The sequence below is a fragment of the Barbus barbus genome, assembly GCF_936440315.1.
Source record: "Barbus barbus genome assembly, chromosome: 5".
NCBI classification, from domain to species: Eukaryota; Metazoa; Chordata; class Actinopteri; order Cypriniformes; family Cyprinidae; genus Barbus; species Barbus barbus.
Window position 1 is genome coordinate 8,939,151 of NC_136733.1, and position 23,089 is coordinate 8,962,239.

Here is a 23,089-nt window from a genome sequence, read left to right on the forward strand (position 1 = left end):
TGATCGCACAGACGCTGTGCAAGGTCAGGGAGGACGAGGAGCAGGTCTTGTTGGTTGCGCCATATTGGCCCACCCGGACCTGGTTTCCGGAACTCACCCTCCTCGCGACAGCCCCTCCCTGGCGCATCCCTCTGAGGAAGGACCTTCTTTCTCAGGGGCTCGGCACCATATGGCACCCGCGTCCAGATCTGTGGAACCTCCATGTGTGGCTCCTGGATGGGACGCGGCAGACTTGAGTGGCCTGCCACAGGCTGTGGTGGACACCATCACTCAGGCTAGGGCCCCTTCAACTAGGCAAGCCTATGCACTGAAGTGGAGTCTGTTCGCGGACTGGTGTTCTTCTCGTCGAGAGGACCCCCGAAGATGCACGATTGGAGTGGTGCTTTCTTTCCTGCAAGAGAGGTTGGAGCGCAGGCTGTCGCCCTCCACCTTGAAAGTGTACGTGGCTGCTATTGCGGCCCATCACGATGCAGTGGACGGCCGGTCCCTGGGGAAGCACGATCTCATCGTGAGGTTCCTGAGGGGTGCCAGAAGGTTAAATCCTCCTAGGCCACCCCTGATGCCCTCCTGGGATCTCTCTATTGTCCTGGCTGGACTTCAGAGGGGTCCCTTTGAGCCGCTGGACTCAGTCGAGCTGAAATTCCTGTCGGCCAAGACAGCGCTCCTGACCGCGCTCACTTCCATCAAGAGGGTCGGGGACCTCCAAGCATTTTCGGTAAGCGAAGAGTGCCTTGTGTTTGGGCCGGCCTACTCTCACGTTGTCCTGAGACCCCGGCCTGGATACGTGCCCAAGGTTCCCACCACGCCCTTCCGCGATCAGGTGGTGAACCTGCAAGCACTGCCCTCGGAGGAGGCAGACCCAGCCTTGGCGTTGCTGTGTCCCGTAAGAGCGCTGCGCATATACGTGGACCGCACCCGGAGCTTCAGAAGCTCCGAGCAGCTCTTTGTCTGCCACGGAGGTCAGCAGAAAGGGAAGGCTGTCTCCAAGCAGAGGTTGGCCCACTGGATAGTGGATGCCATCGCCTTGGCGTACCAATCCCAAGGCGAGCCGTGCCCCCTCGGGGTGAGGGCTCACTCCACACGGAGTGTTGCCTCCTCCTATGCGCTGGCGCACGGCGCCTCTTTGGCAGACATCTGTAGAGCTGCGGGCTGGGCGACACCGAACACCTTCGCGAGATTTTACAGTCTCCGCGTTGAGCCAGTCTCTTCCCGTGTGTTGGGTAACAGGTAAGTGGCGGGAAGAGTTGGCCGGTGTCACGCTTGCTGCGCCATTCCCCCTTACTCGGGGATACGAGCGCCTATTCTCTCCTCCAGTTAGTTCCCCGAACGGCGAACCCTGGCAGGGTTCCTCCAGCACCCCCGGCAGTCAGGCTGGGCGGAGCAGTCTGACGCCAGGCCCAGTACCGGTGTTAGCTTGCCCGGGTCTCCGGTCAGCCCCTGTACTCGGCTAGGTGCCCGTGCGGCCTGATTCCCTTCGGGTGATCCCACACGTGTATTCATCCACGGTACGGTTTCCCTCATGGTAAACCCGTGTCTTCCCTTTGACAGAGCTCTGTCAGGCCCTGCTGGCAGCCTTCCTCCCTTCTCCTAGGTAGGATCTGCCCCAGGGTCCAGGCGTATGTAGCACTGCCCCAGGCTTGGGCCAGTCCATACCAGTGTCTCCACACGTTACCTCCCTTCGGGCAGGGTGTGGCCTCCGTAGCGCCCTTCTCCGGAAGGCTCGCTTCCCCGTCGTTACTGCCGGGCTGTAACAACAAACAGGAAAGACTTGAAGCAATCTTTCATAGAAGGTCGAAATCCCTTCCGATTTCTGGGGAAAGGAACAGCGGCTTGGCTATCTCCAGCAGCAATGTACTCAGTGGTCCCTGCGGGCACCAAGGTTAGCGAATTTGCGCTGGGGCGACGGGAAGGTTGCGACCTTCGCATCGCATTTGTCTGTCACGCGCTAGCTTGTCAACATCTGCATGCCACAAGGTCGTGACGGGGTTCAGGTTGTGGCGCTTTCCATAGACCCCTAATGTCGTCACGACATAACTCGTAGTGACCGACAGATAGGGAACGTCTCGGTTACGTACGTAACCCTCGTTCCCTGATGGAGGGAACGGAGACGTTATGTCCCCATGCCACAATCTCGAACCATCGCTGGTTGCCAGGGACACGTTCTCGGCTCCTCAGCGGAAAACCTGATGAGTGGATGCACCTGTCGCCCTTTTATACCCGTATGCACGGGGAGTGGCTCAGGTATGCAAAATCCACTAGCCAAATTTCATTGGCGTTTTCTCTTATCAGAGGCAGTCGGGGCTTCCAAGTAAATCCCCTAATGTCGTCACGACATAACGTCTCCGTTCCCTCCATCAGGGAACGAGGGTTACGTACGTAACCGAGACGTTCCCTGAAGGGAACGAGACGCTGCGTCGGAACGCATATGGGAACGCCTTCAGCGTGACCAGGCTCTGAATATGATGTGTAATCAGTCAAACAAGGGCGAGGCGTCACGGGCGGGGTGACGTCACGACCAGGAAGCATATAAGCACGTGCGGCGGAGCCGGCTTCAGCTTCAAGTCATGAAGCAAGTGCTGGCAGGGATGCCGGAAGTGTGGCAACGCGACGCAGCGTCTCGTTCCCTTCAGGGAACCATGGTTACATACGTAACCTGAGACGTTCCCTTCCAGGAACTTCGAGCTGCGTCGAAACGCATATGGGAACGAGATACCAACGCCGCCAGACTGACAAGTCCCTGCCTGGTGTCAGGACGAAAGGACAGAGGAGCCGGGAGTGGCTCGGATGTCGAGGTCATAGAACCTAACAAAAGTCAGGGGCGTGGACCACCCAGCTGCGTTGCAGATGTCATGCATGGAACACCTGCCCAGAAGGCCTTGGAGGCCGCCACACCTCGGGTTGTGTGCGCTCTGACTCCCACCGGCGGGGGGAGCTCAGAGGCCTCGTATGCCAAAGCCATGGCACCTACAATCCACCTACTAAGAGGAGGGCTTCGTAGCAGGAAGACCCCTCTTAGGCGGACCATAGCACACGGGCAACTGGTCCGACTTTCTCCACAGGGAGGACCTGTGGATGTATGCGTCTAGTGCTCGCACTGGACACATACGGTTGTGCTTCTCCTGGTCTGGCTCCCCGAAGGGAGGAGGACAGAAGGCCTGCAGTACGACCGGCTGTGGAACGACCGATGGGACCTTCGGAACATACCCCACGCGGGGGTAGAGGAATACTTTCGCCGAACCGGGCGCAAAGTGAATAGAGGCCGTAGTCAGGGCCTGAAGGTCACTCACCCTCCTCAGAGAGGTGATAGCCAATAAGAAAACGGTCTTGATAGTGAGGAGTCTCTCAGTTATCTCCTGAATGGGCTCGAAAGGTGCATTGCACAGAGCCTCCAGAACCACAGCCAGATCCCACGTAGGGACGAGATCGTACCGGAGGCCTCAGCCTCAGCGCACCGCGGAGGAAACGTGTAACCAGGGGGTGTCTACCCACTGACTGGCCACCGGTAAGGGCGTGGTATGACGAAATAGCTGCCACGTAGACCTTAACAGTGTAATGGGTTACCCCTGCGGAGAAACGGGCCTGCAGGAACTCAAGTACTGCACCAACGGGGCAGTTGACTGGGTCGAGCTGGCGGTCCCCGCACCAAGAAGTGAAGAGCCTCCACTTCAAGGCGTACAGTTTCCTCGTAGAGGGAGCTCTGGATTGGAGGATGGTCTCGACAACCTCGGTCGACAGACCGGAAGCTATGAGCTGTGCCCCCTCAGGGGTCACACCAACAGCTTCCATCACTCCGGGCGAGGGTGCACCTCGGTGCCCCCGGCCTGTGAGAGGAGGTCCCTCCTGACGGGCACTTCCCACGGAGTGCCGTCGAGGAGAGATATCAGGTCCGAGAACCATACTCGGCCCGGCCAGAACGGTGCTACTAACAGTAGACTGACCTCGTCCCGGCGCACTCTCGCCAGAACTCCAGGGAGCAGAGCGATCGGGGGGAAGGCGTACAGACGGAGCCTCGGCCACGTCTGTACCATAGCGTCCAGTCCCGGAGGAGCTGGAGGAACCAGAGGGGACATTGCGCTGACTCTCGAGTGGCGAAGAGGTCCACCTGTGCCTGGCCAAAACCTTCCACATCTGCTTCACCCCTCAGGGTGAAGCATCCATACCCCGGGCCTCGGCCCCTGTCTCGACAGGACGCCTGCTCCCACATAAAGATGCCCAGGAATGTGCCCAGCTCTCAGTGATAGGAGCTTGCCCTGGGACCACACAAGGATCTGGTGTGCCAGCTTATACAAGGGGCGCGACCGCAGACCTCCTTGGTGGTTGCTGTAAGAGACCACTGCCGTGCTGTCGGTGCGCACCAGCACGTGGTGATCTCTTAGGTCTGGGAGGAAGTGCTTGAGCGCACGGAACACAGCTAGGATCTCTAGCTGGTTGATATGCCACGTCAGGTGGCGACCACTCCACAGACCGCGGGCAGGGTGGCCACTCATGACCGCACCCCAACCGGTGAGGGAAGCGTCCGTCGCTAGCGAGACGCGGCGACAAGGAGCTCCCAGCACCGGGCCCCGGGACAAGAACCAAGGATTCCTCCACATGTCTAAGGCACGGACAGCGGCGTGACACTTTGACAGCGCGGTGCGAGTCTCCCCTCAGGGAGACCCCCTTGGTCTTGAGCCACCACTGTAGGGTCCTCATGTACAGCAGGCCAGAAGGAATCACGCTGGACGCAGCTGCCATGAGCCCAAGCAGTCTCTGAAACTGCTTGACAGTGAATGGCTGGCCTTTCTCACACTCTCTCGACTGCCGTGAGGATCGACTCGATCCGAGCAGGGGTCAAACGAGCCTGCATCGTGGTCGAATCCCACACTACACCTGGATAAGTGGTTCTCTGAGCTGGAGAAAGCACACTTTCCTTGGCGTTTAGTCTTAACCCCCCAAATCTTTCATGTGGGCGAGAACGACACCTTGATGCCGAATCGCCGCCCGCTCTAATTGAGCGAGGATCGACCAATCGTCGATATAACTGAGTATGCGGATGCCCTGCAGTCGCAACGGGACCAGTGCCGCATCCACACACTTGGTGAAAGTGCGGGGTGAGAGTGACAAACCTGAGAAATATACTCGCTGGGACCGGCTGTGCCCTGGAACAGCGGCAGGGTCAGCAGACAAGTCCCTGGAGGGCACTGAGGAGAGACGGTCACCGTGTGCCGCGGTGTAAGCCGCTCCACCCCAGTAGGGGTCGTCCTCCGTAGTCCTGGGGCTCACCCGTCAGGACCTCTGAACGAACCAGACCCTGCAAGGCAGGACCCAAAGAGACACATTCGGCAGCTCGCTGCCCAATGATCTTCTAAGGGAATCAGTCTCTCGAGACTGACCTCTGGGTTCAGAGAAGCGGCCAGACTGCTGTCTCGATGCGGCGCACCGGAATGAGACGCGTAATCTGGCAGCTGAGGCGAGTTTCTCGGCTCCGTGCTGCCGGGCGGACAAACCTGAGAAATATACTCGCTGGGACCGGCTGTGCCCTGGAACAACGGCAGGGTCAGCAGACAAGTCCCTGGAGGGCACCGAGGTGAAGTGGTCACCGAGTGCCGCGGTGCAAGCCACTCCACCCCAGTAGGGGTCGCCCTCCGCGGTCCTGGGGCTCGCCCGTCAGGACCTTTTGCGCGAGGAGCTGGTATGCGGAAGAGGCTGTGCCCGCCCAGCAGCCACCTGAGTTTAGAGAGCGCGCATACCCTCTGCCCACCAAAGATGTTGTAAGCAGAGCAGGAGCCTTCAAAGGCGATGCCGTAGAGGGAGACAGATAGCTCGCAAGCGTCTGTTCAACCCGTGGCATCGCCGCATACCCGCGCTCATTCAATTCCTGCGGGAACGAATGGCCGGGACGAAAAGATTTCACCCGCGATCTCGACACCTCGGTGAGGAGATCGGGGAAAACGGAAGGCTCCTGAGTAGAAGTAGCTCTCTGGGCCGAGAGAGGCGGCGAAACCTCGTCAACGCTCGTCACATCAACCTCCTCGGAGGACGCAGCGTCAAGCCCTCGTCTCGGGGGAAGAGACCGCTTCCGAACCGAGAGACGGGGCACCAGATCAGGCGCGGGAGGGACATGCCCGTCTGACTCTCGCCAGCCAGATCAGCCTTTTTCTCTTTTTTTTTTTTTCTCTCTGCAAGCCCCGCGAGCGCAGCCGCCGCTCTGCCTTTTTTTTCTCTCTGATTTAAAGGCAGAAGCGGGACCGGCTTTATTCATTTCATGCTTGTGCAAACACTGCAGCTTACAAAGCTCATAGTTATATCATATTGGGGTGACAGAGGCGGCGAAACCTCGTGAACGCTCGTCACATCAACCTCCTCAGAGGAAGAGAGACGAAGCATTGAGCCCTCGTCTCGGGGGAAGAGACAGCTTCCACACCGAGAGACGGGATACGGGAGGAGATAAGGACATGCCCGTCTCACACTCGCCAGCCAGATCAGCCTGCGAGCCCCACGAGTGCAGCCGCCGCTCTGCCTCGGCAGCAGCGGGACCGGCACCGCGTGGGGAGCTCGCGAAGGCTCCCTTCTCGAAGAGAGCCCTCCGGGTGCGGAGACCCATTCTGCGTGCTCCGCACCCAGGCAGACCATGCAAAAATCGTGTGTGTCCTCGCTCGTGATTAGCGAGGGCAAGGATGCACACACGACTCAAAACGTGGTCTGAAAGCTTCACCCCGGAGCTTGCCCTTGGCTTTGGCATGATACTGAATGCTTTACACTTAAAACTAGGACAAACAACAGTAAATAAGACTGACACACACAGAGCGCTTCGCTGAATGACAAAAAGCTGAAGCCGGCTCTGCCGCACGTGCTTATATGCTTCCTGGTCGTGACGTCACCCCGCCCGTGATGCCTCGCCCTTGTTTGACTGATTACACATCATATTCAGAGCCTGGTCACGCTGAAGGCGTTCCCATATGCGTTTCGACGCAGCTCGAAGTTCCTGGAAGGGAACACATGCTACAGTGTCGTGATCCAGTTATTTTGCCAATTTTGTTGGATAAAAATTCTGTTTAATTCCTGTTTATTTGCCACACAGAAAAATAAAAAATCATTGTGAGCACATTGCATTGTGGGATAAAATGAGCATATATGCTACTCCAAATTAAATATTCAAAAACAGCTGCAAAATGACTATAAACACACGTTTGATCCAATTCCATCACAAACAGCCTAAATTTAGGCTAATGTTACATGCTAGGAAAGTTGTTTATTATTAATAATACATTATTTTAGATTAGATTAAATTAGATAAACTTTATTAATCCCCAAAGGAAAATTTAAATTAAATTTAATATGCCTCTCATCATGCCTAAGACCCCTATAACACACCAAACATGGTAAAAATCACTGTAATGCACAGCATTTCATGGCTTAAACACAAGTAGTTTCCTTCTGCATCAATGAATCCAAAGAAAATTATATTTAATCATTGTCGGATTATGTTTTGAATCATGAGAGACAGATGTGACTCCTACACGAGGCTGTGTTAGTGTGTTAGTGAGTGAATATTTGCTCATTCTCCCTGTAGCAACATGGAAATACTCTGGTTACGTAATGTTGTGGAAATCCTTGTGTGCTACATGTATGTCTTTATTACCATCATTGTCATCACTATTATTGTAAAAAGAGCATTTGAATAGAGAGTTGGGAAATAAAACTTGGTGAAGGAACAGACAGAAAAGGCGAAATGAAACGAGAAGGAGAAAAGAAATGATTTGAGGGTAGGAGGCTGATTTCATGCTTTAGCTACAGAGCATCTTCTCATGCTAATCAACAGACTACTGCAGCACAACAAATCACCAGAAACAAGAGAACCAACGAGGGAGAGCTGAGAGGAAGGTGAGGGGAAAGAAGATGCAGAGAAATCCAGTGAAAAACAGAGCAGAGAGAGAGAGAGAGAGAAAAGTGTGCAACATTACCACCCACTCACCAAGATTCAATCCAGCTTCTCACTTACCCATCTTCCATTCTCAAAGGGACAGTCATCATTTACTCATCCTCATGTAGTTCCAAGCCTGTTTTCATTTCTTTGAAGAATATACCAAACAGTTGACGGTAGCCATTGACTTCTATAGTATGGAAGTTAGTAGTTCCTGCCAAAATTCTTTAAAATATCTTCTTTTGTGTGTGAAACAACATTAAACTCATGGAAATGCACATGGAATTCTATAACGCAAGTGAACCAGAAGGTTTAAAAGCAAAAAACACGAAGATCATATTTTATTAATGCGCTCACATGAGTTCTTGTGTAAATGTGTGCTCTTTGAGGAAGGATTTTCCAGGTGAATGAATATCTGGTTGTGTTGCCAACATAATTCCTGTGGGTGGTGTTTGCACCATGTCAGCAGTGCTTTACAGATCCTTACTTCTTGCATGGATACTAAGTGGAAGTTAGCGGGTTTACTTTTTTAGCTTTTTATTTTATTTTATCAAAGCAGCCTCATGCAATGTTTCAATATGTTTGAAAAATGTGAGAGTTTTACACATTTATTCCATTTACCTGGTAGGATACTGGTGTAGGTGTATTTACTGTAAACGTGATTGATATTTGTTTGTACGTGCTGAGGGACACATTAAAATAGCTGTCTGTGGTAATTAGCATTGCATGCCATATGCTTCTCAACTGGTGGGTCACAATTTGTTTTGTGCTGTGAGTTACTGGCCAAGAGTGCAAAATTCTGAAGACATTTAGAGACCAAAATGGTCAAATTTCCTTCATGTTATTTAAAAATGTTGCATATTTTGGACCAGTTCTTCCTTTGTCATGCTTTAAAGAAGTAGACTTATTGATATGCTGACTAACAAGCATGGGTAAAGTACTTGTAATTTTATAGTTTATTTATGATATTTTTTTTAACTAGTGATTTGATTTTACATTTAAAGTTAATACATTTTAAAGTGACTAAATCATAGAACTCTCCTGATTCAGGCGAGACAACTTTTTCACTGGAGAAAGCTATATTATGGATAGAGGATTCGTATTTTATCCAGAAGCAATGGTTTGAAGTTAAAAACGTCTTGATGGATTTGTTACTTACAAACATGCAGCTTTTAGCTTCACAAGTCATTAACCGATTGATTGGATTGGTGTGGATTACTTGTGGATTGTTGCAATGTTTTTATCAGTTGTTTGGACTCTCATGACGGCACCCATTCACTGCAGTGGATCCATTGGTGAGCAAGTGATGTAATGCTACATTTCTCCAAATCTATTCCCATGAAGATACAAACTTTGTAACAAGCAATTTTGAATTTTTGGGTGAACTATTTCTTTAAAATATTGTCACTATTTAACTTTATTCAAATGAGGGAACCAATTGGTAAAGCATGGCTGCAAAATCATAAATTGTGGGAATTAAATCTTAATCTGTGGCCATCAATAATTTTTTTCCTTCTGCATGTCATGTGCAGGGCTCTGGCTATTGTATTGAAATACTATCTGTTCATCATTCAAGATTTCAGTAAAGACAGTAAATCTGGTGGGCTGCAGAAAGTCTACAGTGGGTTAGCACTGGAGATTTCAATTATAAACCATGCAATAAACATGAGGAAAAAGCCAGTATGGTGTTCTATTGTAAAATAGATCATATGCGGGGGTATATTAGTTGTAATAAAATGGTGTTTTCAATCATATACCGTATGATGGTAATGCTGTACCAATCTTTGAAGTACCTTTTTAGTAACATTTCAAGCACTGTGGCTTATGAAATGAATAACATTATATACGTATATCAAAATACCATGGTATTATCTGATACCACCATATTATAGTATATGGTACCATACTGTTTTGTACTTTTCTATTTCATATGAAAATTCATTATATTGATGTTTACCCTTCTGAAAATGCATATTTTCAAAAAGAGCACTTATTACAGAAATAATCTACTTGAAAAAAAAATGTGGGGAGATTTTCATGTTTACCCAAAGATTTCTATTCTCGCTGTAGTGTTGTTGCTTCCGCCGGCGCTATGTCCTGGAGATGCTGCGAAAGTGAAACTACTTAGTTTGGGCTTCCAAAAGAGGACACAACTAGAAATCAGTGGTTAAGTTGTATTTACAACACTGTTCCAGAGCAGTACAACGCAAATATTCGAGTGTGTGCAGCGCACTTTACGGAGGACTATTTCCTGAACCTGGCAGGAGAGTAGGCTACAATGCTGGCTTTCACAAAGACTGTTTCTATAAAGTGGGGCAATTCATACTTTGCAAGGACAGTCTAGCGCGAGTTTTGAGCAGTGTAGAGTAGTGCTTGTTGTTTGTCATTTCTCCGATCACAAATGCAGACATGGTAATGTTTACGTGACATGATGCAACGCGACGCGTGAAAAGACAGTCTAAGTCATTATAATCAGTAATTATGTCCCCACTGGATGCAACAAATGCCTTGTTTGTAATGGGTTTTATTTGTTTTAGTCTCGCCGTGCCGGGAAACGCCATCACTATACGAAGAGGGGCGTAACATTTCCGTCTCACACTTGAGGTATTCTGCCAATCACAACACACTGGATAGCTGGCCAATCAGAGCACGCCTCGCTTCTCAGAACGATGAGCTATGTAAAAATCGATGCGTTTCAGAAAGGCGGGGCGTAGAGGAGCAACAATAGTGTACAGTATGTGCAAAATAATGTGTTTTTTTTAAACCACATAAACACATTGCATTACACCAAATGCACAAAATATTGTTCTTTCTAGCAACGTCTTATGACTCCTTTAACTTTTAAAAGTGCACTTAAGTGTTAAGAAACTCATGAAAGTGGGTAACATTTTATTTTAAGGTGTCCTTATTACATATTACATGTGCTTACTGTTATAATAACACTTAATTATGCATAATTACATGCAAGTAACCCTAACCCAAACCCTAATCCTAACCCTAACCATATAGTAAGTACATGTAGTTAATTAATATTACTCAGTACATAAATATATAATTACACTGTAACAAGGACACCTTAAAATAAAGTGTAACCAAAGTGAACTGTCTTTAATACACTTAAGTGGCCTTTAATTCTATTAAAATTATATTATCTTTAAGTACAGTTTTTTTTTTTTTTTTATATAGACTTGAAGTACACTACAAGTGCACATTCATTACACCTACTTTTTAACGTGCAGTTCACACACTTATCTTTAGAAGTAGCCCAGGATACAAAGCATGTGCATGTGTATTGGACTGGACAGCCATAAAAATGGTTATTTAGTTTACATATTAGATGTTGAGGGTCAGAATGGCTCGCCCACAGCACGCACTCACACACACACACACACACACACACACACACACGCACACACACTACTTCCCCCTGTGGCTGCATGGAAATGCTCATCTCTTTCAGATGTGTCTCTCGTTTGACAATCAAAGCCGTGGGGCAGTGAGCACTTGAATGAGTTTCTGACAGTGTGTGTAGTTGAGTGTGTGTTAATGTGATCATGTGGGTGGCTGCAGCACCCTGTAATAAAAGGCAGTACTTTGGAACTGAGCTGGAGGCATTACTGCTTGTTTGTGTGTGTGTGTCTCTAATCACGTTTATTGAAAACCAATAGAAGTACTAGCAGATGTTACAGCTGTAAAAGCTTGTAGTGTGTGTGAGTTGTAATAGAGGGTCGTGCACGTTGTAGTGCAACTTATCAGTAGATGTATGCGATGTTTGCTTTTACATTTTTTCAATGGAAAGACCTGCAAACTGTTCAGGCTCATACAAATTTGGACTGTTTTGAATGTAATACTGTTTTTTTGCTAATACTGTATATATGTTAGACTGCCTACTATATAATGCACATTTCAAATAGTTCATTGTTGTCACCTAATATTACATGTCTACTTTGGTGAGTGGTGTCTAGCTGTCATCTAGGAAATAAAATGGACTGCTATTCAAAAGTTTGGGGCCAGTAAATTTTTTATTTTATTATTTGAAAGAAATTAATTGTTTTATTCAGTGAGGATTCATTAATTTGATGAAAAGTGAAATTTATATGTTACACAAGTTTTTATTTCAAATAATGGCTGCAAAAAAAAAATCATATTTTACACAACGATATAAAGCAGCATACTGTTTTTAACATTGATCACCAGAAATGTTTCTTTAGCAGTAAATCAGCATATCAGAGTGATTTCTGAAGATCATGTGTAATGATGGTGAAAATTCAGCTTTGATCACAGCAATAAATTACATTTTAATATATATTACAATAGAAATTGCTATTTAAATTGCAATAATATTTTCACAATATTATTGTTTGTATGCTTTTTCGATCAAATAAAATCCAGACTTGGTGAGCAAAAGAGACTTTAAAAACATTCAAAAATGTTACCAACTTCAAACTTTTGAACAGTAAGTGTAGCAGGTCAAGATATTCAGCATGCATACAGAAAAGTTGCTTACTGCGCACAGTATGCATACTGTGTCCAGCAAATTAAGCACAAGTAGTACCGTGGTGCATTCCAGACATAGTCATTATGTCTAATAAGCACTGCGCTGAACATTCTCTCTTTTCTCCTGCAGGCGAACTCTCCACCAGTTGTGGTGAATACAGACACACTGGATGGCTCACCTTATGTAAGTATTATGCATGTTTTAGTCTTTAGACCTAGAAATAATTAGTGGTGCAGACATGAATGATACCTTAAACCAAGAATGCCCTGACATTGACAATAATAATGCCCTGGCAGCCACCCACAGTGCCATTGTTGCAGCTCACAGCACCCTAGCAACCACATATCAAGTTTTTGGTTTTGGGCCGATGTGATTTTACCATGTTTTGTTGATCGCGGAACAACAGTCATAACCCACTAAATCGACCCTAACCATAACTTACCCTAATAGCTAAATAAGAATGTTGTAGAAGCCCCTAACTCTGGTGTGAGTAAATGTAGATATTTGTATGTCTGTTACTGTATAATGCATGTCTTGAGCTGACATGTCTCAGAGGTTCTGACATTGTGCTTGTGTTGTCTTGTAGGTCAATGGAGCAGAGGGAGAGATTGAATATGAAGAGATTACATTGGAAAGGGTAATATTGCAAACAATTACAGTCCTGTATTTTTTGACATAATTCATTGTTTGAATGGGTGCTGTTTTCAGTTTGACAAGGTACTTTTTGATCAAGTAATATTTTGTGAGAGTAAGATTTTACACATTTTAAATCATTGTTTTAATAAACTTTTGTTGTTTATTAAGGGAGCATATATATATTTGATGTATTGACTAACATAGTGGAGTAATTGATTAGAATTGTATTATAAGATAATTTAACTTTAGTGTGCTATTCAGTATGACATTGAAATATATTTTAAATGTATTCAATTGCAACTTTATTAGAAATGTGTAATTAAATACATGGCATACAAGTTTCAATAGAAATTACATTAAGGTATATTTTAGTTTACCATTAAAACTCATCAGTATGTTCAGAAATACGTTTTAACTTAAGACAATACAATAATTATGAAATTATATATAAAGATGTATATAAAGGGGATTCAAAAGCACTAAGTTCACCTTATTGCATTAAACATAAATTTAAACTTAAATATGTGTGTCTAAAAACATCACATTCAGCTCACACTTAACTATATTTCAGCACTGATAGACCTGTGGGCAGTGTGCCGACATACAGCGTTGTTGTGCTATGGGCATCCCGAGTTCGAATCCTGGCTCGAGGACCTTTCCCGATCCTGTCCCCTCTCTCTTCCACTTCGCTTCCTGTTAACTCCAAACTGTCCTATTATCATAAAGTCAAAAACTTCTGTATATAATTATTAAGTATATTATTTCCATAAAATTCTTTTTCACAATGAATAACTAAAATTTTTCATTGTTATTAAACTGCATTTGATATCTAAAGCTAAATTAATGCATGTGAATATATGTTGGCACTCATAGCAGAGCTTCACTGTATGTAAATGAGAAACTCTCATTCTGTCGAATAAGCCAGACATGTGTGTGTGTGTATGTGTGTGTGTAGGGGAACTCTGGGCTAGGCTTCAGTATCGCCGGAGGGATTGATAACCCTCATGTTGGAGACGACCCCAGCATCTTCATCACCAAGATCATTCCAGGAGGAGCCGCTGCACAAGACGGGAGACTCAGGTAACACACAGCCTGTATGTGGATTGTATACGCAATGGCTCCAGAAAGTATTTATACACTTAAGTCACATTTATAAATGTATAATGTCATTGCAATAGATAACATTATTTGTTTTAGCGTTAAATAACTTTTTTGAAATATATATAAGTATTGTATTTTTCTTTGAAATGAATGCCACTTGCTTTGATATTTTCTAATGCAATATTCATATATTTTAAAAGCGACTTAAGTAAGGATGCACAATTAATTGAATTTTAATCACTATCAAGATTTCTGCTTTTCTCAATTTATTAATTATGATCGTCTGTGATATCTGTCAATTTAATTTTCCATTTGCATTATCTTGCATTGGTAACAAGCTTTCATGGTTGTGCTTGCCAGATGTGAAGAGCGTAAATCCCTCAATCAGAGGTTTTTCGTAAATATTTTTTGCCCATCGGGTTGCTTAATCTTCCCAACCTGGCAACCATGAGCACATGCTCTATCAACATTTTGGAAACAGCACTGATGAGCTGAAAACACTAGTACATCTGTAAATTGGATTTTAGTGATCTCTTTTGGGAACGTCTGCTCACATAAGTGTAATACAGTCTTTTCTTTCACTTGATTTTTTGTAGACTTAAAGCTGCAGTCCGTAACTTTTTTTGTGTTAAAAATTTACAAAATTAAAATAATAAGCGAGTACATCATGAATCCATATTCCAAATCATGTTTTTGGCTTATCCTGAATCACTATGGTACACCTATAATAAGTTTTTATATCCAGACAATTTCAGACCAGTACTGGTGGAACCGCTGCAGAGTAGCCCAGTACCTGCATGATTCATCATAGACATAAACAAAGAGAAGTAGCTCCGGCTACAATGTTCTTCCACAAGACGCAAACAGTTCTGTTTATTAACTGCTAGAGCGCCAAAAGTTACGGACTGCAGCTTTACATTTTTGGTCACTGTATGTGTACTGTATATGGACATGCATGCTCACATTCAAAATCACATAGTCGCAGTTAAATATCTCCGTGGATGTACTAGTGATGCATTTATAATGGGACCATCTGGGGTTCCTGTGAACAAATGCAGTTTTACCCCAGAGCATTCCAGCACATCCACACATGCGTGTTTGCACACAAATTCACTCACATTGAAGGAGAAATTAAGACAGAAATAGCAATGAAGAGAGAAAGAGAAACAGAGAGACAGAGAAAAAGAAATAGAAGAGATAGACAGAAATAGTGGCTTGAGAGCGGTAAGTTAACCCAAAAATGAAAATTGTCATTATTTCCTCACCGTCATGTTGTTCCAAATGAATAGAGTTGAATCTATTCAGTGATCCAATTAATGCAGCAGTCTGAGTGATCGGTGCTGGAGTGGTTCACAGCTCACTGGAGGTGAAGACTGTCTGTGAATTATGATTTATTTCAATCTGTTCATCAAAATCATACGGGTTTGTAGTGACATGTTGGTTAGGTAATAATGAGGGAACTGTTCGCTTTAACCACACACCCTGAGTCAAATATACACACGCACACACACTGTCAGTGCTGATGGACTGTCAGCTGTTTCATGCTGTCCTCTGCTCTTCTCTGCAGACAGTTGGGCTTCATTACTAATGGCAGTTCTGGGACTGTAGTTTAGAGAGACAGAAGCATTTTTCTTTCCCCCCACAGTGTGATTTTACTGTAGAATACGAATACTCATTATTTTAGAGTTAATGTAATACTTTGAAAAGATACTTTATGTATCTTTATTCTCAGCACTGCAAGTACTTACATAGTACAAGCAAGTTATCAAATTATTATATAATATACATTAGGGGTTGAACGGATTGTACTTGATCTGTGATCCGACTGGACCAGGACCCACAGTTCGGCACACGTGATTTGAAGATTAATTGCAAAAATTAACATCATAGAGTTAAATTTGATCATTTATATGTGTTTTGTCTTGCCAATTTACACATTCAAGTGTTGAATTTTAACACATTGTTAAAATAGAAAAATGCTTAAAATGCTACAGTAAAAACCTGTTAACTGGTTAACTTTTAAGTTACCTTATCATACTGTATACGGTAAACTTTAAATGGCTACCACTGTAAAATTTTACTATACAAAATGTCAAATTTAAGGATTTTGCATGTAAAATAAAAAACAGTAAAAGGACATTCATAAAAGTCCCTGCATGGCACATCATATATGAATATATTTTCTTAAATAGTTTTGTTTCTTCTTATTTTTGTTAACCGTAAGGTATGTCAGGGTGTTTTGTTGTTGTTGTTACATTTTCTGTTACAAGTTAATGATTATTGCTTATTTTTGTGATGTTTGTTACTTTGATGGTGTTTTGTCTTTGTATGTTTCACCCTGTGCATTGTCTGTTAATGAGTATTGGCAAAGTTTTATGAACTTTAACTCATTATTTGGCTTTCGACCATCTGTATTAATTTATTATTTGTTAGTGCATATTAAGGTTATATATTGGTATTTAACCAATTAATGAAATATATAGTTAAAGGTAGTAAAATATACAGGTGCCAACATGCCATCCCATAAAACCTATTGTTAATATTGTTACATTTTTGTGGTGCATTTTTGAAAACCACAGCTGCCATTTTGTTCCCCATAAATTTAACAGGATATTTATACAGTGCTAGGAATATGGTTGGGTGACGAGAGATTAGATATGTTTTTATACTTTATTTATACACTTATTCACTGCAATTAACAGAAGAATAACAGAATCATTGAGGCAAAATTCAAGTATGAGACAAATTCAATAGCTTATTGTTATACAGTTGTTATAATATGTGAAGGTTGTGCCAAGCAGCTGTGCACGTGGTCACCAGTATCTTGTGTAGAGTCACTCATAGTTTCAAGGATGTGGGCATGACATGCAACCTGTCTGTGTTGACATTTGTTTAATTGTACTAGAATCTACAAAGTGACAGATACATTTCGGTTAAAATACTGCATTTGATTTGACACAGAGCTTGTGTCTATGTGCATATTAAACCTATGCGTGACTGAATTGCAGAGTTGCATTTGCATTCACCACCTTTTACCCAGCTGCCCTGCACTGATTATATTTAAATGCTTAGATTTATGATCAAAGCTCTTTTCGAAGCATTTAATGCAATGCTATTTATTGATGATTGAGAGATGAACAAATAAAAGTCTGATGGGTGATCATTGATACTCACATTTTAAAAGATTTTTCTAAAAATTGTGTCTAATGACCAAGTAAACCTGCTTCAGTCCAGTCTAGAAATATCACAAACAATATAAAAGTTATTCTTACATTTACTTTATACAGATTTCACAGTATAAAGACACATGAATGACCTGAAGAGGGAGCTCATACTATTATACTAAAAGGCCTTCACCTGTTTTCCAGCTCAGTTCTGGGTAATGTGTTTCATAGTGTGTGGAGAAGTTGCTGTAGTCCATGTAGACTAAGGAATAGGCCAGAGCTGACAAAACTGACAGACAAAAAAAAAACATCTAAAATACTTAATTCTGTTTTTCTACTTTCTTGGTGGTCAGTGGTAATTAGAGGGCTTTATGATGAATATTTATGAGCAGTTATTTACAGAAAAATGTATTGACAGTCAGTCATGGCATGATGGCACTTATACTCCCACTCTCTGTAATCTCTGCTTTATGTTTCTGGATGACAGCACAGCTAGTGCTGCATTTGCACTTCTGAAAGCTAAGGAATATTTGTGGTGTTTTGTCGAGCTGTCAGTTTCAGTGAAATGTCTTTTGTCAGATGCTGTTGAGCTCTGTGAGAAAATGCTCTGCTTGAGAAAAGAGCAGGTTAAAAGCGAACATGGTATAGTTTACTGTACCATCATAAACAGGATTCCAGTTGCATAATGCTGCTGTATTAAACAATTCATCTAAGAATTACTATTATCTTATCACGTTCTCGTCTTGCTCTTAACTTGTATTATTTTTCTTCCTTTGTGGAACACAAAAGAAGACGTTTAGTAGAATGTCCTGGCTGCTGTTTTACATAAAATGAAAGTAAATGTGGCCTGGTGCTGTTGAACTCTACTAAGGACAAAATGTACTGTAAAATGACTCATGTACTATAATACAAATCTTCTAAAGTCATACAATAGCTTTGTGTAAAGAACAAGCCAAACTTTAATCTCCCCCTCTCCCGTAGCTTTCAAAACTCAAAGCATGATGTAACAAGAATGAACCAAATAAGGCTAAAACAAGACGACAGAGACAAATGTCAGAAATAAATGTCACGGGTGAACACAAAGCACATGGTGCTTCACAAGGGTTTCAAACAAGCGTATCAAACTGAATCACACATTTTAGCGCATTTTAAAACAGTATGTCATAATGTTTGTATTTTACTGTTTTATAAATATTCATATGTTCTTGGTGGTTTATCACTAGGGTCAAAGTGTCAGATGCAATTTTATTAAAACATTTCCTACTGATCAAACATATATTGAAATGATTCATCACAAGGATTCACTGCTGATCTGGTGATCCCATGAAACTGAGTCAGTTTTGTAATGAAGGTTCAGTTTTAATAGTTATTGATATTGTGATATAGTTATTTGTTTCCAACTGGCCTAGTTAGCCAAACTGTACCTAAAAACATAAAATAAGCATTACAAATCAATAAAACACAAATTCTATTTATATTATAATAAACACAAAATATACAGACACTTCAAATTTAACCCTGTAAAGCCATGACATATAAAAAAATCTGGGAAAAGATCAGTTTATTGAAGATTTAGACAAAATAGAAGATTCAGACAAAATATATTTTGTCAGAAATTGTATATATTTTTTAACATGTAGTACTCCATGAAACCAGCAAATTTTTTTTATAAAACTGCCAGAGGTTCTGTCACTGAAAATTTTCAGCCGTACATGTGATAAAATACTTCTCTTTCAGTCTTCAGCAGAAAGAGAAAATATGCCAAAACTCATAAACCATCCAATAACATTATTTTTGATGTAGAAAAAAAAAATGCATGCAGGATGCAATTGAAAACTAGCTTATTATACATTGACAAGTCTGTCATTGGATTCTGGAGCTGATATAAGGCAGAGTTAATGCTTCTGACAGTCAGCCAAAGGCCATGGTTATTGTTATCTCAAAAGGTCAAAATTTTAGTCCAGTTTGTTCATGTGTAAATACTGCCTTAACGTGCTGTAGTATGTAAACACACAGTATATTAGCTGTGTGGTTGTGTATTCTGTGAGAAATAAAATCTCTCTAGACAGTAAATTTAACTTAATATAATTTGAACATAACATATTTTGTATCTTGTATGCCAGTGTTGCCAGAAACTAAAAAAAAAAAAAATCTTTTTTTATTTTTTTGAGGCAGCTGTCAGTTCAAAGGTTCATATATGGCTGAGCACTAGTAGCTTCTCACAGATGTTCCATTCCTCTCTCTTTGTCTTAGAGTAAATGACAGTATTCTCTTCGTGAATGACGTCGATGTTCGGGAAGTGACCCACAGTCAGGCGGTGGAGGCTCTCAAGGAGGCAGGCGCTATCGTTAGACTCTATGTATTGCGCAGGAAACCCATTGCTGAGAAAGTCACCGAAATCAAGCTCATCAAAGGGCCAAAAGGTATGGAGTTTATAGTTATAGTAATAAAACATATATGATTATCAAAGATGCACTAAGTGATCATTGGTTTGGCAATACAACATTAAAGATATGATATTTGAAAATGACCTTTCATGCAGTATGTAACAGTTCTGATGAATGAAAACATCCTGCAGAGTTTTAAATCTGAAAGTGCACCGTGTATAAAGTTATTGTCTCTCAAAAGAAAGTCTCAACTCAGAATCATTGTCATTTTTAAAATGAATCCCAAGTCAAGTCAAGTCACTATTATTTGTATAGCGCTTTTAACAATGCAAATTGTGTCAAAACAGCTTTACATTGCTTGGTATAAAGCTGGGTGGCTTTATATCAGCTTTACAGTATTTAGACGGGGAAATAGTTTGTCGAAATAGTGTCATTCTCCTCTGGCCAGACAAAATCAGCAGTTTAAATCTAGGCTAAAGCAGAGTCAGATTGTGCAAAGGACTCATCTGGTTCATGTGGTCTTTTCCCGATGGCCGTCTAGGAGACAGGGTTTTCACTGGGGATCAGTCTCTGGGGCTCATCTAGTTGTCCTGGTCTCCACTGACGTTCAGGGCTTTAGAGGTCATCTCTAGGTGCTGATCCACCATCCAGGTTAAAGAGATGGGTCTTTAATCTAGATTTAAACTGACAGTGTTCATTTCATGTTGATGTCAACATGAAACATTAGCATATTGCCCGCCCACTTTTTGGTCTTTTCGCATTGCTCTGAATGAAAATGCAAATTCAATCTTTGCCACTAGGTGCTGCTTTTTGAGCGGTAAAAATAGCAGTTACCCCGGTAACGCTGTACACAAAGCAGCACTGAGCTCAGAATGCTCGTTTATCAGGCATTACAGGTATGATGAAATGAAAATGGGATCAATCGGACCAATCACCGCAGATTAGCATCACGCAAAGGAGGGGAAAAATGAATCGTTGAGCGAATCATTTGGGAGTTGTTGAGCAAGTAAGGTAAAAATAAATGTATATTATAAGAAAATGAAAGTGTTTTTTGACCTTGCATTCATGTAAACCTGTTTTTGGGGATCCCAAAACCAAAATATGAGCCTTTCAGTACCAATAATAGGGGCACTTTAATATTGGATGCTGTAGCGGGGAGAATGCAGCATCACACAAAAGCAAACGTTTTGTTTACAAGATGACTTAAGCTCTATTTATCACCTATATTTACTCATTTAACAGATGCTATTTTCTGAAGCGACTTACAAATGCAGAATACAAAAAAATTATTCATCACAATAATTTAGGAACCTGCTGTGAGCTGTAAGGTTGTTAATCCATCATATATGTTTTGGTCAAAGCTATTCTTTTTCATTATTATAACAGCAGTGGAATTTGGGGTTAGAAACTACATTACCCAAGATGCTGTGCAGATAGCTCCACTAATCAGAGTCACAGTGAGTAAATCTTGCTAAAAGAGCTTGAAAGGAAAAGCCTAGTCCCATGAAGCAAAGTGAATGATGTAATTGAGTCGGTCTCGTTACACTTGAAATCCCTAAATATATGTATTATGCAAAATATGTAAGCTTAATATATATATAGTGTATATATACAGTCATGGACAAAAATATCGGCACCCTTGCAATTCTGTCAGAAAATGCAACCCTTCTGTCAGAAAATTGTTGCAGTTGCAAATGTTTTGGTACTCACATCCCACATAGCAAATGGTCCTGGCCCAAATGTGGCCTCAAACTGGCACTGCTGGCCTTCTGTCGGCAATGGCATGTACCCATTCAGCCAGAGCTGGGCCATGTGTGGCAATGATGGCACGGCGTGGATCATGGCAAACAATATGAGGGCCGATTGTGGTGGGAGGAGTGTGGCCCAGATCAGTCCAGTGATCATGTGGCCCAGATCAGGCAGTGACCTGACAGCATATTATGTGACCCATGAAAAACAAGATAAATAAAATATGATAAAATGATCACAAAAATTTCAATGAAGTGTAGTATTGTTTAAATTTAATCTTTGAAATGGCAAGTCAAAACAGAATGAAACATCATTTTAAAATTAAGCAAATCAGTAAATCAGTCAACTGCATTAAACTGCACTTAATTATAATTGGATTATATTTTAGATTATTATTCTCAGTACAAATAATCTTAGAATCCTTACATAGCTAGAGAGAGAGAGAGAGATCATTTAACCATTATCATGTAATATTTATTTGGTTTGCCATGGGGCACATAATTTTATTAATACACTGTTATGCACAAGCATTAAATAAAATGATCATAAAAGTATTTCATTTTTATTCAAATACTCGGTATCCATGTGATGCTTTGTGTGAGGAACAGATCCAAATTCAAACCATTCATCAGCGATACGTATCTCCTTCCTCTGTAGCTATTGTAACAATTTGCTGTTTTAAAATTTGCTGTTAGGAGGTTTTACGGCAGCGATATGAGACGCTCATTGGCTCTCGTCGGATTCATCATAGATTGCGACATGCCTTGTTTCCGGTGATGCGTGTTTTGAATAAGAAACGCGCGCCCTCATGGAGTGGCTCAATAGTGTTTTCAGCGTTTAACAACTTTAATTATGCCCTACTCCTCGCACTAAACTATTAGATCCTGCCAGAGAGGACTGCGACTGCAATGTATCGTCATTTGGACTACTGTGGTACTGCTCTTTGACATTTCTGTAATAAATTATTGATTATATGTGTCTGTCTGTTATGTTTCTCTTACAGACTGTATACTTTATACACTCACTCTTTATTGGTTGATTTGTTCTTTATAAAAATAAAACATTCTCTAAGCAATAAGTTTTTTATTGCACAGTTACATGACCTGTGGATTTTAAGGCTGATTTTCTGTTCAGTTTAATTGGCATAGTTTGTGTGTACATTACCAAAACATTTCACAAAATGAATAATGGCGATTATAGTAATACACAATACAATAATATCAAATATTAATATTCTGTATTGGGTCTGGGCTATATAAGGCTCAGGTGTGGCTCAGATTTGGGGATTCTGGTTTACTTAAGGCTGAGAATTGGTACCAATAATAAAACATGTTTTGGCCCAGTTCAGGGCCAGTTAAGGGTGATTACTGGCTGAGATTCGGGCTGATTATAGCCCATGTGTGGCCCTTGTCTTTAATCCAGTTCTGGGCCACTTCAGGGCTGTCATTCTTTGCGGTACTTGGGCCGATGGAAAAGTGATTGTGTGGCCCGGAGCTGGGCCAGAAAAGATTTGCTATGTGGGATGTTTATTTTTTTTGTTTGCACTGAAACAACACAACAAAACAGAGAAGAAAAGTCAAATCTGATACAATTCCACACAGAACCCAAAAAATGCACTAGACAAAATTATTGGCACCCTTAACTTAAAGCT

At 42.7% G+C, this 23,089-nt stretch overlaps 1 protein-coding gene across 1 annotated transcript in view; it reads left to right on the forward strand.

Moving 5' to 3' along the window:
• LOC306869604 (disks large homolog 4-like) overlaps positions 1–23,089 on the forward strand; it is a gene marked incomplete at its 5' end in the record, with an annotated part of 207,293 nt that overhangs the window by 137,686 nt on the left and 46,518 nt on the right. The window contains 3 exons of the mRNA XM_079416402.1: positions 12,988–13,038; positions 13,993–14,117; positions 19,556–19,725. Of these exons, the coding sequence (XP_079272528.1) occupies positions 12,988–13,038; positions 13,993–14,117; positions 19,556–19,725 (346 nt within the window). The remainder of the gene's footprint in view (positions 1–12,987; positions 13,039–13,992; positions 14,118–19,555; positions 19,726–23,089) is intronic.